General features: G+C 50.9%; 1 protein-coding gene across 1 annotated transcript in view; it reads right to left on the reverse strand.

Annotated features, from left to right (window-relative positions):
- Window positions 1–13,717, reverse strand: part of USH1C (USH1 protein network component harmonin) — a 32,433-nt gene extending 18,716 nt beyond the window's left edge. The window contains exons 1-14 of the mRNA XM_087822270.1: window positions 13,649–13,717; window positions 13,249–13,316; window positions 11,471–11,614; window positions 11,197–11,335; window positions 7,202–7,310; window positions 7,040–7,064; window positions 6,789–6,846; window positions 6,411–6,505; window positions 4,944–5,028; window positions 3,974–4,033; window positions 3,763–3,819; window positions 3,309–3,451; window positions 2,191–2,256; window positions 1,689–1,813 (exon numbers count right to left, since the gene is read on the reverse strand). Coding sequence (XP_087678396.1) covers window positions 1,689–1,813; window positions 2,191–2,256; window positions 3,309–3,451; window positions 3,763–3,819; window positions 3,974–4,033; window positions 4,944–5,028; window positions 6,411–6,505; window positions 6,789–6,846; window positions 7,040–7,064; window positions 7,202–7,310; window positions 11,197–11,335; window positions 11,471–11,614; window positions 13,249–13,316; window positions 13,649–13,717 — 1,243 coding nt within the window. The remainder of the gene's footprint in view (window positions 1–1,688; window positions 1,814–2,190; window positions 2,257–3,308; window positions 3,452–3,762; window positions 3,820–3,973; window positions 4,034–4,943; window positions 5,029–6,410; window positions 6,506–6,788; window positions 6,847–7,039; window positions 7,065–7,201; window positions 7,311–11,196; window positions 11,336–11,470; window positions 11,615–13,248; window positions 13,317–13,648) is intronic.
- Window positions 13,718–16,077: the final 2,360 nt, after the last annotated feature.

A 16,077-nucleotide genomic window follows, 5' to 3' on the forward strand; every position in this document is an offset into this window, starting at 1 on the left:
TCCAAATGAGAATTAATTGCCGGTGCGCATGGAGATGGATGGAGGCAGCAGCTGCTCCAGCTCGGGCTGGCAGACTCTGGTCATCAATCTCATGCTTCGCGGCATTGCTTTAGGACACATGTCTTGAAAAAGGGAACGTTCTCACTCCTTTTATTCAAGAAGCTTCATTTGGTTTAAAAGCACTAAATAAATAGCTAGTTGGAGAAAGGGTTTTTATTTTCTATCGTTCCTGAAAGAGTGTATTTGCTCTGAAGCCAAGACATAGTTTCAAGGAAGGCACTAAATTGACTGGGATTACTTTCATGAGAAGCAATTAAAATTGATTTCTCTCCTTCTGAAGCTCCTATTTCATTCATTAAGAGCAAATTAACTCTCTGTCTAAAACACAGTTTATTCACTGGGAATTTAGCTCTGGCCACATCCTTAACTAATACCAAATGTCACAGGGAAGGCTGATGAGAGTGTGCTTTGTCCTTCGGAGAAGACCCTGAAATGACACTGTGCCCACTGCCAGGAAGGAATGTGCTGGGTGGGAGCTGTTTGCCCTGCACCAGGGAGGGGTGAGATGGAACCATCCAGGTGCCTTGAATTTCTTCACTGACCCAAGTTGATGTCCCTCTAGGGCTTGGGCATGATTCAAAGTTGGAGCCAGAGCATCCAGACCCTATCACAGGATCCCAAATGGCTACCACAAAGCAGAAATGGGGAACCTTGGTTCTTGGGTACAGATTCACCCCACATCTGGAGGTTCCCAGGTTGGCTGAGCACAATCAGCTGTAGTAGAACCTGCCCCATGTCAAGTATGATCGAAATAGCTATAAAGAGTAAAGGCCCAACCAGGCATCCTGGACTTGTGATTGCCATGACACCCAAGCTGCCTTGCTCCTGGCTCCCCACCACGAGCCCTCTTAAGAAGCACTGAGGTTGAGGCCTTCCCCTCACTTTGCCCTAGTGCTGTGAGTTGCCCCTTGAAGAGGCATTCTGGGAGTTGGGGTTGAGAGCAGGTGGAAAGGAGAGCAGTTGGTTGAGGCTTGGACCAAAACTAGAGATGAAAACATAGTGCAGATGAAGAAGGGATAAGAGCAGAGGGAGCTAAGGCCACAGGATGGCCATAGTTTGGTGCCTGGGAGTCCTGATTCCATCCTTGGAGTGGAGGAACCTTGCAAGGTCCGTGCACAGGGATGCAGGTGGTAGGGGCACTTCAGGTAAGCTCCTCTCACAGCTGCCCATCAACCTTGGACCACCAGAGTCTTCTCTAATGTGAGCTCCTTGCCCTGTTTCCTGCTGCCCTTTCATGCCAGCCCCAATTCAGAACCAGGCAGGAAGAAGATAGGACACCCAACAAACTAAAGTAATCCCACGAGCAGTTCATTTCTGCTACAGCTCTCCAATCTTTCTTTAGCAGCCTAAGGGCATGGGGAAGGTCCACCTGCCAGTGTCTGTGCTGGGGGAGAACCTGACAGCAGGTCTCCAGGACAAAGAGGGCAGACAGATCCCTCCCACCCCAATACTCTGTCAGACAGCCCCTGGCACATGACTGCCCCTCCACGAAGGAAACGCAGCCCAGAGCCATGGACGATTCACCTGGGGAGGTGTGGTGAGTGAAGGGAGACCAGCATCTCTATCTGGACCCCCCTCAGCCCCTGGTCAGAAGGAAGCCCTCTCTCCCACCAGCACATGATACGTACACTTTGGCTTGCGAAGGGACACTGGGTGCACCTCGGAAGCAATGGTCTTGGGCGAGAGCAGCTGTTCCCTTGAGCCCCAGTCTTCTTCCCACTGCTTCTGAAATTTCTCTTCCTCCTCGACAATCCTGAAATAAGACCCCCACACCTGTGACTGGAGTCAGAGCCTCCACGGGCCCACCTTCTGCCTATGGGGAAACCCCAAGCAGCCTGGGGAGAGGCCACATGGCTCTAGCTGTGGTGAAGACAGCAAAGTCCTTGGCACTTGTATTCTGAATCGAGGGTGAATGCCACCCTGCAATTATGTAAGACTACGTTCTAGTTACTCCAGTAGGGTGGGCTTTACTGGGATTATGGAATGGCTATAAATAAAGGAGGATCCACCAGGTACGAGAGGGCCAGGTAAACTGGGCCTAGAGGTGGCCTCTGGCTGGCTACACTCCCGCGAGCACACTCACGTCCACACACAGACTCGTGTGTGGACTCCTGGAGCTGAGGCACTCACTGTTCCATTTCCTTCCGGTATCTCTCATTTTCCTCTGCTGCCTTCTGGGCAATTTCCTTTTTCCTTCTGAAACACAAATGCAGATTGGCATGCTCGAGTCTATGCAAGAGAAGTTAACTCTTCCTTGTAGCTAACTCCTGATTTGGAAAAAGTTTTAAGTATTTCTTTCAGGTTCCCTTCCAAGGATGCCTAGACCAGCTTTGCATGCTGGTTGTGTGCTCTTATGTGGTTTTGTTTGACACAACTAAGCAGAGATTCTGTGCTGCAGGAGCTAGAATGCCGGTCAATGTGGGCCACACTCCATGCACCCACCTCCAAACACTTATATAAAGTGACTGATGATAGGCAGGGCCTGGCCTGAGTGAGGTCCTCCTGGAAGAGGGTCCCAGAACCCAGGGGTAAAGGTGGGCCATTACCCAAGGCCAGGGCTGTGGGCGGAGGTACCAGCAGGGGTGGTTCTCCAGGCTAATTCTGCGATGGGATAGTTGGGAAAATCCTGTCCACCTTCCCTTTCTAAATTCTTATGAAGCTCCTAGAATGTACCTGGATTTAAATTTTGACATTATTTTTCATTTATGAATTGCTTGCCCCATTTATTCTCTCAACCCATCATCTCAACCACCCCATGTGGGGTGAGGGGCTCATCACCATAGATGGGGCAGCCAGACTACCTGGGGTGAATCCCAGCTTTGCTACATGTGACTTTGCACACAAGTGGCTTACCCTCTCTGGGTCTCAGTCTCCTCGCCTGAAAAATGGGTTAGTATCATCCATCTCACAGGGCTATTGTGAGAATGACATTAAGTAACATACATGAGGCCATAATACAATGCCAGCCACATGGTTGGTACTCAACTAATGTAAGCTACTGCTAGTAGCATCCCCATATTCCTGGGTCTTGGAAATAGGGGACTCTCTCTGGCAAGGAGGGAGGAGCTTGGTGGTCTGGAGGCAGGGGATGCTTAGGCTGACCACCATCGGATCCATCTGCTCTGAGGGCAGGCCTCAGGGGGAGAAGATGAGGTCGACTCAGGACGCAATGAGCGGAAGCAAGGTGGGTAGGGTCGTTCGGTGGTCTGGGAGGGTAGGGAAAGGGCGTCCTAACTGGTTACACTCACTGCCGCTCCATCTCCTGCTGCTCCTGGAGGATCTTGTTGGACTCCATGGCCAGCCGCTTCTGCATGAGAAGCTCCTGCCGCTGCAGCTCGCGCTGCCTCACCTCTTCCAGCCGCTCCCGCTCCGTCATGAACAGCTCCCGGCCCTCAAGGGGAGAAAGAGGCCCCTTGCTCAGTCCCCTGAGGAACCTGTTCTCCCACTGCCACAGCCTTGGGGGCCAAGATGAGGGCTGTCTTCTCATCACCGTGACCCCAGTGTCAGGAGCTGTGGTTCCTACTGTCTCTGACCCAAACATGCCCTGGCTGGACAGAGACCCTCTTCCTCTGCTCTGTCAGAGCTTCAGGGACGGAGACCCCTTGGCCCTTCTCGGGAGTGTGTGGCGGAGATCAGGGCTCTGAGTGGCTGGGCCTGGATGCCAGGGGTCATGGAGCCCCCAGAGGCTCACTGTGCACTTACAGCTCCGGCTACGATGGAGATGGTCAGGCTGCGGCTACTCTTCAGCACGTTCACAGCCTGTGGGGACAGGTGGACAGTCAGTTGAGGCCTAACAGAGCAGAGGAGTCGAGGCCTCTAGAGAGCACAGAAGGTTCAGACACCATGGCAGGGCGAAGGGATGAGAAGTGGACGGTAGAGGTGATAGCCAGCAGGCGAAGATCCCACATCTCACCTCCTTATGGTCAAGGTTGGAGAAGTCAATGCCATTGACTTCGACAATCTGGTCCCCTGCCTGGTGGAGGAATAGAGAGGTATCAGCATGTTTGCATTATCTGTATCCTCAATTAGCTGCAGGAAAGGTTCACCCTGGGGGCCGAGGGCAGATGTTGGGTCTTCAAGTGCCTGCACCTCAGCTCACCCTGATGAGCAGAGCAGTTAGAAAGCTCTAATGGGCTCCTCCCTGGGCCCCTCTACCTCATATATTTTTCATCAGCTGCCAAATATTGTATCATTAAAGGTTCATTCCTTTGGCTTAATTTATGACATTTGCTTTAAAAACTCAGTATGTAGACCTAGGAGACTTCGGGTTTCTCATAGAGCAGAGGTTGTGTTGGGTCATAATAATAACTGGTAGCTAACGTTCATCAGTCCCTTACTATATGCCAGTTCTAAGCATGTGTAATTCATTTAATCCACACAATGACTCTAGGAGTAAGGCTATTACTCCATTTTATAGGAGAGGAATCTGGTGTGTAAAAAGAGGAAGTAATTTGTCCAAAGTAGAGGTTAAAGTTCTGGCTCTGGCATCAGACCACCTAGGTTTGACCCAGACCTACCATTCTAGGTACGTGATCTTGGAAAGATCACATATTTTTTCTGGGTCTCAGTTTCCTCATCTATAAAATGAGGATAATGATAGTACCTAATTCTCAGAGTTTCATAAATTTTAAAGGGCTTAGAACAATGTCTGATCCAGTAGACACTCAGTGAACACCAACTCTTTGATTATTACTACATTCCCAAGCTCGGGACTAAAGGCTCTCAGAGCTGGAGAAGATTGTACAAAGGGTGAAATGCCACCCCTTCCATGGTACTGTCATTTGAGGGGTGGATAGGAATCATCAGCCAGTGACTGATGAGAGAGGGCTGTGTGGGAAGACAGGTGCTTCCATGACTGTGGGATCACAGTCAGGCTTACTCACCTCCAACCCCACCTCAGCAGACAGGGAGCCAGGCTTCACGTTACTGATAAAGATGCCAGGTTTCTGGGTGGGGCCACTGGAAATGCTGTGGGAGAGATGGGAAATGCTGGTGAGCCTCTGCCTTCAGCGCTTACTCTTTCTCAATGTCTTGCCCCTCTGCCTGTGTGTCCATTGCTCCGGCCCCTCAGGACACAGGTCACTCATGAGCTCAGTACCCAAGGCTCTACCTGTGGCAACAGCCACAGACAACTACTTGTAATCCTCCCTGCCCCTGCCCAACCCCTTACCTAGTACATCACATATGCTGTTTCTTTTTCTAGCACTTTCCTATTCTTTCCTTAGGACTCAAATGACATCTTCTCTCCAAGGTTTTAACTAAACTCCTCTTCTATCCTGAGACTAAGGTAGTTGTCCCCTTCTCAGTGTTCCTAAAACACCTATAGCGAGGGTGGCACTTGTACTATTGCTCTCCTCTCCCAGATCAGTGGCAGACATCACTAATCGATCACAGCACTCTTTCCCACCAAGCCTAGATACCGCCTGAGAGTTTCTTTTCAAAATAGCACACCAAAAAGGGAAATCTGTAATATTTAAAAAAAAAACCAAAAACCCAACCCCCCCCCCAAAAAAAAAACAAAATAGCACACCAGGCAACCACTACTAACTGATTAGAGGTAGCACATGATTGGAAACCTATTTGCCATCCATGATGCAGAATACAGTTCCATTAGCATCCTTGTCACTCTATACTATATTTATATGGCTGGCTTTGATATTAGGCTGCAATCTCTTAGAAAGGAGGGACTTTTTATCACTTACTTGGCGGAAAAGTATTGAGTAAGTGTGAATGAATGGAAACAATAAGAACGGCTTAAATAATAATAGCTAATATTTACCAACTGCTTATTATTTGCCAGGCACTAAGCTTGGTACTTCTGTCATCTCATTCTTCCTTACAATGTGGATTTTACTATCCTCAATTTATAGAGGGAGAAACTGAGGCTCAGAGTGGTTAAGTAACTAGCCAAGGTTCTGGAGCTCATAGGTGCCAGAGCAGGGGCTGACCACTGGATTGATGACTGTAGCACCTGCGTGCTTAATAAGGGTATGTTGTGTGATCTAATGCCTGTTTGCAATTCCCTGCCTCTTAAGGAAGCCCACAAGGTCATAAGTGACAAGAGAACAGTGACAGAGATGACCAGCAGGACAGGCTTCCTTTATAGTGACTCGAGGGCCCACCAAAGAAACATGGCTCCTTCTTTGGGCCTCAGTTTCCTCATCTGTAAAATGGGCCTGTTAAGAGCTGTCCCCCTGGCCTTATAGGGCTGTTGTGAAGCTCAGAGGGGAAATTAGGCACCAAGATGTATCATCACCAGTGGATGAAAGCTTCCTCAGAATCATCAGTGAGAAAAGGGAGAGGTGTTAGGGGCCTACTGTGGTCTGCGGGCGTGAGCGAGCCCTGCCCACCTGCAGCCAAGGCCCCGGGAGCCCACCAGGCTGATGAAGACCTTCTTCTCCTTGTTTTCCCGACTCCCTGGGAAGCCCATGATGTTCCGCCCACCCTGGAGGAAAGAGAATAAGGGTCACTAGGTGTCATGTGTGCAAATGGCCAGTTGAGCTCATAAGCACTATTGTCCCCACGTGAGCCAGACGGCCATTCTGTTCCTGGGGAGAGGTGTCTCTGGGCTCAGCTGAGGGCCCATCACCCACAGGAGCTTTCCAGATGTGCTGGGGACCTGTGTGAAGCCACTGAGGGCACATCCCTAGAGAAAGCCCCCTTTCAGGACCGGCTGCTCCTCCCTGAAATTCCAGCCAGACCCCATCACTGGTGGTCCCGGCACTTACCTCAGATCCTGACACAAACTGATCCACATACTGCCATTTGAGGGGCTCATCAGGAGAGCTGATGGGAAGGGAATGGAGAAGGGGGGTCATTAAAGAGAGATGTTTGAGGGACCAGGCCCCAAGTCCAGATCGGCCTCATCTGGAGCCCCAGTCACTGCTGGCCCAGGGGCAGTGCTGGCCTGTGGGAAGGCAGACCCCAGGACCCTGAGCCCACAGGGAAGAGTCTGCCTGCAGAGGAGGGTTCTGCTTACTTCTTCACAGGGATCAGGCCGATGTCTGTGGGAGAAAGGCATGGGGGTTAGCATGGCTCCTCTGCCTTCCCTTCCTCCCCCAGGAGCTGATTGCCTGCTGCCTACCCCACCCTACACCACCATCAGCACCACCTCCTGACCCTGCCCTCTGGCCTCACTCACGTCTCACTTTGATGGACACGGTCTTCTTGGTGCGGATGAGGTTGATGACCTCCTCATGGGTGCACGAGGAGATGGAATACCCATTGATCCGGACGATCTCGTCCCCTACCTTGGCCACAGACAGAGGGAACAGGCACCAGGTTGAGGGCGAGTCGGGCAGGTGGGCAGGCTCACTGTCAGATGCCCCGGGCCTGCTCTCCAGGAAAGAGGGTGAGGCCCTGCTTCCCTGGGAAGAAACCTTGATATATGCCCTAGGGCCCCATCACAACCAACCCACCCTCAGACAGCCCGAGGGATCCCAGGACGGTGGCACTTCCAAGCAGTTTTTCTGCCACCCCATTTTACAGATGGGGAGACCAAGATGGTGGGGGAGGGCGCAGAGAGTGGGTAGCAGAGCTGGGAGTAAAACTCAAGACTCTGTACCCTCACTCTGGTGTCTCTTTTACTCCATTGGGGCACCAACAGGTTTCAGAATCCATCCAGATGGTGACCTTTCACCCAGATTCAAGCAGCTCCTCCCTGGCCTTTGTCCCATCCCGCCCCAAGGAGCAGGCTTCCCCGCAACACAGTAATGCAGTCTGGGTGGGGAACTTCCTGACTCAAGCGCACATCACTGACACACACGATCTCTCTTTTTCCATTCAATGCAAACTTGATGGACATTTAATCTGCCACAGCCCTGACCTCTGAATTCCCATTCTGGGCATGAGCAAATAACAGCAACACAAGGCTTTGGCATCAGATATCCTGGGTTCAAACCCCTGCTCTTATTCTTATTAGCTGTGTGACCTTGGGCGAGTCTACTGAACTTTCTGAACCTGTTTCCCTCATCTGTAAAATGGGGAAATGCTGTGGTTGCTGTGAAAATATATGTGTAAAGCCAGCCAGCGCCTGGCACCCCACAAATAATAAATACATGGCTGTTATTGTTATTAGCTGAGCCTGAGCTCTAAATATTCTGATTAGATCCCTCTTCTCAGGATTTAAGTCTTGTTAGATTGGGAGAGATGGGGGCTCAGATGCCTGCAGGGCCAGTCCTGGATACAGATCTGTGGTGAGACTGCCCCTACTGGACACTGCCTTGGACGCCTCCAAGTACCTTGGCCCTGGGGATCAGGCCTGAAGCTCCTCGTTTAATAAATGCACGGCTAGAAGGAGCCTCAGACATCAACTGAGTCCCAGGGAGTGATGTTTTGTCCAAGGTCACATAGCCATTAGCTATAAAACAGGGACTGGATCCTGGATAGCCCTCTCCAGCCTGAAGCCAGCGCAGGTGAGTTGGGTGCTTAGCTCACACCACATGTGCTGACCCTTTGGAGACTTACTGACTCTCTAGGTCCTGGGGGCTGGGCGGGCAGACAGCTTTTGAGGGAGTGTCAATTCCTACCTTCTACAGCACCGCCACAGAGACACCTTCTCACTGTTGCCACCTGAACGCTTCTTTTCCACACCTGGAGACACACCCTAACTTTCTTTGGGGCCTGACAGGAGTGGCAAGGGGTTCAAAAAGGTGCCATAATGAAGGATCCACTGAAGAGCTGTCTAGTTTTCTGTGGCCATCTCCTGTAAGAACAACTACTAGCTCCTGCACCCACTTTATACAATTCTGCATTTCTGTTAACCAGATGAGGAAATGGAGGCTCAGAGAGGTGAAGTCACTTGCTTAAGGTCACCCAGCCAGAAAACAGTGTTGCTGGGATTTGAGTAAGGTTTCCCTGACAGACCACAAGTGTTGTCCCTTGTGCGTGTGGAAGCAGAAAAGCAGGGCGGCCAAGCCTGCTGCAGTTCCCTGTGTTCTTGCCCTCTCTGGATCCTTGCCACTTGTCAGAGCCCTCAAGTCCCACAGAAAAGGCAGGCATTGTTCTGTCCACTTTATAGCTAGGACAACCAAGGCATGCAGAATCATTCTACAGCCCTGGACCATACAGTGAGTTGTGCAGCACAAGACCACCGTTAAGTTCAAATAGGACACACTTGAAAAAAAGATCTAAAATATCTCCAGTAGGGGGATAAGAACAGAGAGATGGGGTTCCAGGGCTAGGTTCCATTGGTGGGTCCAAGCCCCCCAACCCAGGGGCCCAGCCTCACAGGTCAGATCAGCAGGGCCTTCAGTCCAGCCAGGCTGTGTCTGAACATGCCCCTCCCCTGCTTTCCAGAATCTTCCTCCAGCCCCACTCAGGCATGAGAACTCCTTAGAAACATGAACCCAGACAGGTGAATGGATGCAGACATTTCCCCCAGTGCCTCTGAGTGAAGCTCCCTGTCTTGTTCCTAAAGGGAACCTGCCCAGGACCCCAGTGAGAATGATTCCCACACAGCCTCCGGCTCAGGTTGCTGGATCAGCTTTCCTCTCGCTCTTGCTCCCGCATGGAGCCCTGCAAAAGGCCCTTTGTGCAAAGGTCACAGTGAAATGACGATCTGAGGGACAGCGGCACAATGGAGAGATGAGCCCATCAGCCCGAGAAAGGGTCGATAATTCATAAGCCTGAGAAATAGGTGGGAAGATAAAGCTCTGCTTCATGAATATGCCCGAATGCCCCCGATCATGGAGGCATCGTTGAGAAGTGCTTGTCCTACAAGGAAAGCTTGCTCTGGAAAAAAGAAGGCCTCTGCTGACGCCAGGAGAGGAGCTCATTATGCTTTCTCTCTGGCTGCATTTCTGGGCTGGAAAATGTGCCACACAGGAGGGGAATAATGAAGTGGCTGAAATTTCAGACGTCCCCGGCGAGCCGTGAGACAGGGATTTAGAACAAAGCGGTGTCTGTCAGCTCCCAATTTCCACCTCCCACTCCACGGTGTCTTGTACCCTTCGCCTGCGGGCCCCTGAAGCCCCTGGCTTGGCCGCCCAGATTGGGGTGTTGATAGCAAAAGTGCTGGAAGTTCTGGGAGGGGGTAGGAGAGCCTCTTTTATCTGGCCATACAAAAACACAGCTCTGGGCTCCAGCAGGAGGAGACCTGGAGGTCTGCCCATCTCTGCTTAGACACTGAGGTGTGGGGATCTGAGGGGAGGGCTGGGGTGCTGAAGAGAGATCCCTGGGCTTGGCAGTCAAGAGACCTGGGTTCAAATCCTGGCTCTGCCACTTGTTGGCTGTGACTCATCAAGACTAAGCCTCTATCAGCTCTGTAAATGGGATGATACAGCCAAGGCCTGTAATGAGGGTTGGTTGTGAGCATGTTACCTGGCACATTCTAGGTGTTTATTCAGTCTCCCTCTCTACTTACCTAACAAGCACAGAGCACTATGCACCAGGCACTGCACTGTTATAAGTACTTTATAATATGAATTCACTTATTCCTCATAACAACCTGATGAAGTGGATAGTATCATCACCACCCGCATTTTACAGATGAGGAAACTGAGGCATGGGGTTAAGTGTCTTCACCAATCACATTGCTAATGGAGAGCAAAGCCAGGAAATCAGGATACTGCACCAGGATTTCCTTTTCCTCCCAGTTAAAGCTACATGCCCGAAGCTTCAGGTGTCAGGACATAACTAGGAAGTAGAGGAGGTGCGGGGCATTGCGGCAGCAGCAGGTGGGAGCCATGGTCCCAACATGACTCAAGAAAACAGGCAATTGCACCCTGGCCTGTGTGTCTGAGTGGTTAGAGCATTAGCCCGAGCACTGAAGGGTCTTGGGTTCCATTCCTGGTCAAGGGCAAGTACCTGGGTTTCAGGTTTGCTCCCTGGCCCTGGTCAGGGCACGTACGGGAAGCAATCAGTTGATGTGTCTCTCTCACATCGATGTTTCTCTCTCCCTCTCCCTCTCTCTTCCTCTCCCTCCCCCCACCTCCCTCCTTCCACTCTCTGGAAAGCAATGGAAAAAACACCTGTATGTGATGATTAAGAGAAACAATCAACCAACAAAACAGGCAATTGCCTGAGGAAAATCTATCATCCTCTCCCAAAGTCTCAGAAAGGTGAGGCAACCATGATATGCCACATAGTCTGGTGAGTGAGAGGGAGGCAGGATGCCTGAGGACTCTGCTTGCTCACCTGCAGCCCAACGCTGTCTGCCTGCCCGCCTTTGATGAGGTGGGAGATGAAGAGCCCGCAGCCGAACTCGAGCCCTCCACGCACGCTGAGGCCGAGGCCTTCGGGGTGCAAACGGTCCAGACGCACCTCCTTCAGCTTCCTGCATAGGAGAGGTCAGTGATGGCCCAGCTCTGGCCTGACCACCAGGGCTGCCCCATCCATTGGTGAGTGGTCTTGTCCATCCCAGAGTGACCTCGCCCACCCCCTGCCTTTAGCCTGGGGGCTCCCTCCGCACCTGGATCGCCGTGGTGTCAGCTGGTCATACTCCACCTGGTGCTTCAGCGGGATCAGAGGCCTGATGGCGTCAAACAGTGGCAGGCGGCTGGGCTCGTTGATGACCAGCTTGAGGTCTCCCACAAGCACAACCACGTCCATGGTCCTGCAGAGACAAGGGGGATACCTGGAGCCTTACCCATGACCATGACTTCCGAGACCCAAAGAGTCCCAGAGAAAGCAGTCCTGGGCTGGGTCCCCAGCCACTGGGCCCAGGAGGTGAACTCTCCTGAGAAGCCCAGTTTCCCTAACTCTGGGCTAGCCAGGATGTCTCAGAAGAGCTTTGTTCTCTCATGTAAGTATCACAAGGAAACTGGGGAGGTAGGGATTATTAACCCATTTTGCAAATGAAATCAAGTCAGGATTCAAACTCCACTCAGATCTGAAGCCCAGGATCTCTCCAGACAGGAAATCTCTGTGAGATGGTGGGGACCCCTCCCCGCTGTCTCCCACTTCTGATCTGTAGCTAAACTCTGTAAATTCTACCTTCACTATATCTCTCACATGCCTTCTCCTCACACTGTTCAGGCCCTCAGTGTCTCCAGCCTATATCTCTCCAGCTATCTGCCAACTTGCTCACTCTCATCTAATCTTTTTTTTTTTTTTTTAAATATATCTTTATTGATTTCAGAGAGAGGAAAGGAGAGGGAGAGAGAGAGAGAAACATCAATGATGAGAGAGTCATTGATCGAGCCCGCAACCCGGGCATGTGCCCTGACTGGGAATCGAACCCTGATCTCCTGGATCCTAGGTCTATGCTCAACTCCTGAGCCACGCCCAGCCAGGCACTCTCATCTAATCTTTCCTAAATGTAAGTCACTCCTCTTTTCAAAACCCTTTGATGGCTCCCCACTGCCCAGAGGACACAATCCATTCTCCCTGGCAGCCTCAGGGCCTCCCTGACCTTCTCCATGGACCTGCTCCAGGCCCATGGCTGTTTATGGTCCCCATGAGCCCCTGCTCTACTCCCCCAGGTTACTTGTCACTTCCCAGTCATGCCTGTGCTTTCACGTCTTCGTCTCGTGTCTGCTAATGGTGATCCTTCATCCTGGAATGTCCTTCCTTGATATTTCCACCTACCAAAGTCCTTTTTACCCTTCAAACCCATGATTTTTGGTCCTTTCCCCCATGATTAGAAAGGAAAACTCCCTTTCTTCACATCTTGCTTTTAATTATATTTAGAAGTTATTTTACTGTAATTTATATTAGAGTTTTTTGTGTTTGCAGTGTCTGCCCACCTCCCCTCTCTAGGTCATGAGTTAGTTAAGGAGAGAAAGCAGATCTTACTCATTACCAGAGCCTGCATTATGCCCACCAAGTGGCAGGAGCTTATAAATGTATGCTGAATGAATGAAAAAGCAGGTGGGTGATAAGAGACATCTGACGCAGGTGCTGGGGCCAGCTGGCATTTCCTGTCCATTTTCAGCAGTCACACTCTATTGAATGTATCTGGCTATTTGACAGCCTCCCCCATCATATTGTGAGCAACCAGTCTGTCATGTTCACATGTGTGCCCCAGCCCCTAGTACAGAGCTGCACACAGAGTGTTTGTGCAAATATTTGCCAAGACAAGTGAATGGCATGTCCATTTGGTTCCCAGGAACCTTGAGCATCTGTCCCACCCTTGAGCTCCCCAGGATGGGATGGGGAAGTCCTCCTGTCTCAGAACAACCCATCCCAGGGCTCCCTACAGATAGAACTACCCCAGTGGTCCACAGGAGCTAGGCTCAGCACACTTACTGGTGGTACATCCGCAGCACATCATAGAGATAGTCCTTCTCGGCGTCATTTTCAATCAGAAAATCCACCTAGAAAACCCAAGAGCAGAATTACAGGCCCAGGCCCAGCACCCCCATAGAAAATACCAGGGAGGGGGAAACCACCACTGCAGACCCCCTCAGCATCTCCTCAGGGCTGGGGTTGTGAGGAGAGGAGGAAAGCCACAGGCCAGGCTGGCCCTCTCACCCCAGCATATCACATGCATGGCCATAGGAGCACCTCTGCACATCCAGATGTGGCAGGCCAAGCCTCGCCCCAGGTGGGTGCACACGCATCTGCACACGAGAACAATACACCCCATGACAGCAGTGCTGCCTGTTCAGTGTCCAGAGTGACAACAGTGTTGGCTCCCTGGTCTTACCTGATGGTGGCTGTAGTGCCGGATGACTGCTTTCAGAAAGGATTTGGGCCACTCGCTCAGGTAGCACATCCCACCCGCTGGAAGCACCCCACCACTGAGTTCTTCCGTGTCATCAATGCCAGGGGCAACTCCACCCTGTCCCTTCCTGGCCTAAGCTTGGTTGGCACTGACTTCTCGCCACTCCTTCCCCTCCCCAGGTCCCTGAGTGCCCCCCCCCCCCAGGGGTAGAGTCAAGTTACATTATTTCATCTTTGCTGACGTCAATGGCTGGGACTCCAAGGTCAGGGTCAGGAGCTGTTTCATTAGCATCTCAGTCCCAGGGAAGCTCGGGGACCAGGAGCCTTGAACTCCACTCCCTGGGACAGCTCAGTGTGAATCTCTACACACTGTATCCTTGGCTCCTCTTCAGCCCGAGACTGAGTAAGAGAGCAAGGTTAGAGACTCAAGGGATCACTGTTGGTCCAGGGTGGTACTAAATCGTAGGGTGGTAGCCAGGGATCTTGCACATAACACATAAATGGGCACCTCCCAAGCTCATCTCTATGAAGGCACCGCCTGTACTCTCTCTCCGCCTCTGCCTGGGCCTGTATGAGAGGGATGAGAGACCTCCTGAGATAGGCCTGGGCTGCCCACATTTCTCTGTGGTGGAGGAATCTAAGCAGAAAACAATTCTAAACTCCCCTAGGATCAAAGGCCAGAATTATCTTGGTAAATTGGATCATATCACTTGCTTGCTTAATAGCTTCCCATTTTACTTAAAATAAAATCCAAATTCTTCATCTTGACTTATCAAAGCCCAACTTCATCTCCTGCCACTAGTCCTGGTTACACAGGCCTCTAATTAGTGCCTCCTATGGTCCATACTTGCTTTAGCCTCAAGGCCTTGGCATGTACTGTTCTCTCTGCCTAGATTGCTTCCCCTTTCCCTGCATCGCTGGCTTCCTTCTCAGGAAGGTCTTCCTGCTCACTTACCCAAACAGAACCCATTCCAGCCCCCAGAGATGCTCTAATTCCTTCATTAGAGCAGTCACAATTTGTAATTCAAGGCATCCCTTTTTTGCGAATTGGTTTCTTTCATCAGACAGAAAACCCCATGATGGCAAGCATGAGGTCCATTTGTTCTAAATGCCTTGTGCTTAATGCATCGCAAGTGGCCAATAAATAAATTTAGAATGGATTTGTCCACCGCTTCCCCCCTTCCCCCTCCTGGTATGCTCACACAGTCAGATGGGAGGAAGGGAATCATGGGAACAGAAGGGGAAGGGCAATAATTTTTGCAGAGCTTTGATTCTGGAGCTTTTCTTGGCTTCCATTTGTTTATCTCACAGCTGTATGAGACCAATAGTCTCACACCATTTTGCACATGAGGAAACTGAAGGTCAGAGAGGTTAAGTCAACTCACCCAAGGTCCCAGTTAATAAGAGACAGAGCTAAGATTTGAACCCTGGTCTATCTGATTCCAAAGCCCACACTCTTCCTACTGTAGCACTGTGTGAGTGAGCCAGGCCTTCCGGGGAAAAACTCCAGGGCCTCTTTAGGCCAAAATTTTCAAGCCTTTGCTCTCAAGAAGTTCTTCCTTATGTACAATCCCCATCTCTTTCCTCTGCACTGCTGAGAGACCCTTTTGACTTGGTCCATAATGAGCAAGAAAACAAAACATCTATTGAATGACTCTGAACCATGGATGTTCTGCTTTCCAAGGGGAGCATAAAAATTCCATCTGCTCTGGTTGGAGTGAGAACATTCTGACCAAAGAAGGGCTTAGCCCCACTCCAGCCATGGGGGCTCATGAGAGAAAGGATAGGAGAGAGAATCTCTTGCTGGCTGAGGCCTTAAGGCTGACCCTCTCTCCCACCCCTCCTTGCAGAAATGCCTCTCGCTGTCCTCAGTAGGCAGCATTTATGCATTGAGTAAAAAGGGGGAGTAGAAGACAAAAGCAATTTCCAACATTACAGCCTAGGATTCTGCCTTCCCAGATAAGCACAGGTCACTTGGAGATGGTCCTTGTGGACAGGAGCCTATTTCTGGGTGTCAGTCCTAATAGGCAACCGTCCAATGCTGACCACTGCATCCAGAGGCCTCCACCCACAAATCACATCCTACCAGTTTCCTGAAGCAGCTGCAAAGTTCAGCTCTTCAGCTTGATGTCCACTCACTTTCACCAGTTAGGTCACTTAAATCCTGGTCTTGAGTTTTGCCCTGACCTGCTTCTCCAGGGTCATCTCCTCCATTTCCTAAGTAGGACTCAGGCTGCTGCGGAACAGACCCTTTCCCCAAACACTGGAACCTCCCCATCCTCACTCAGAATGATCCATCTACCTCTATCATTTCAATGCATCCATTCAAAAAATTATCCATGTAGCATAACAGCTGGGAAACACATATGGTTTATGTGGAATGCTCTTTAAATACAAATCTAAGTGATAAAT

This window comes from Miniopterus natalensis, chromosome 11, assembly GCF_054644295.1.
Source record: "Miniopterus natalensis isolate mMinNat1 chromosome 11, mMinNat1.hap1, whole genome shotgun sequence".
NCBI lineage: Eukaryota > Metazoa > Chordata > Mammalia > Chiroptera > Miniopteridae > Miniopterus > Miniopterus natalensis.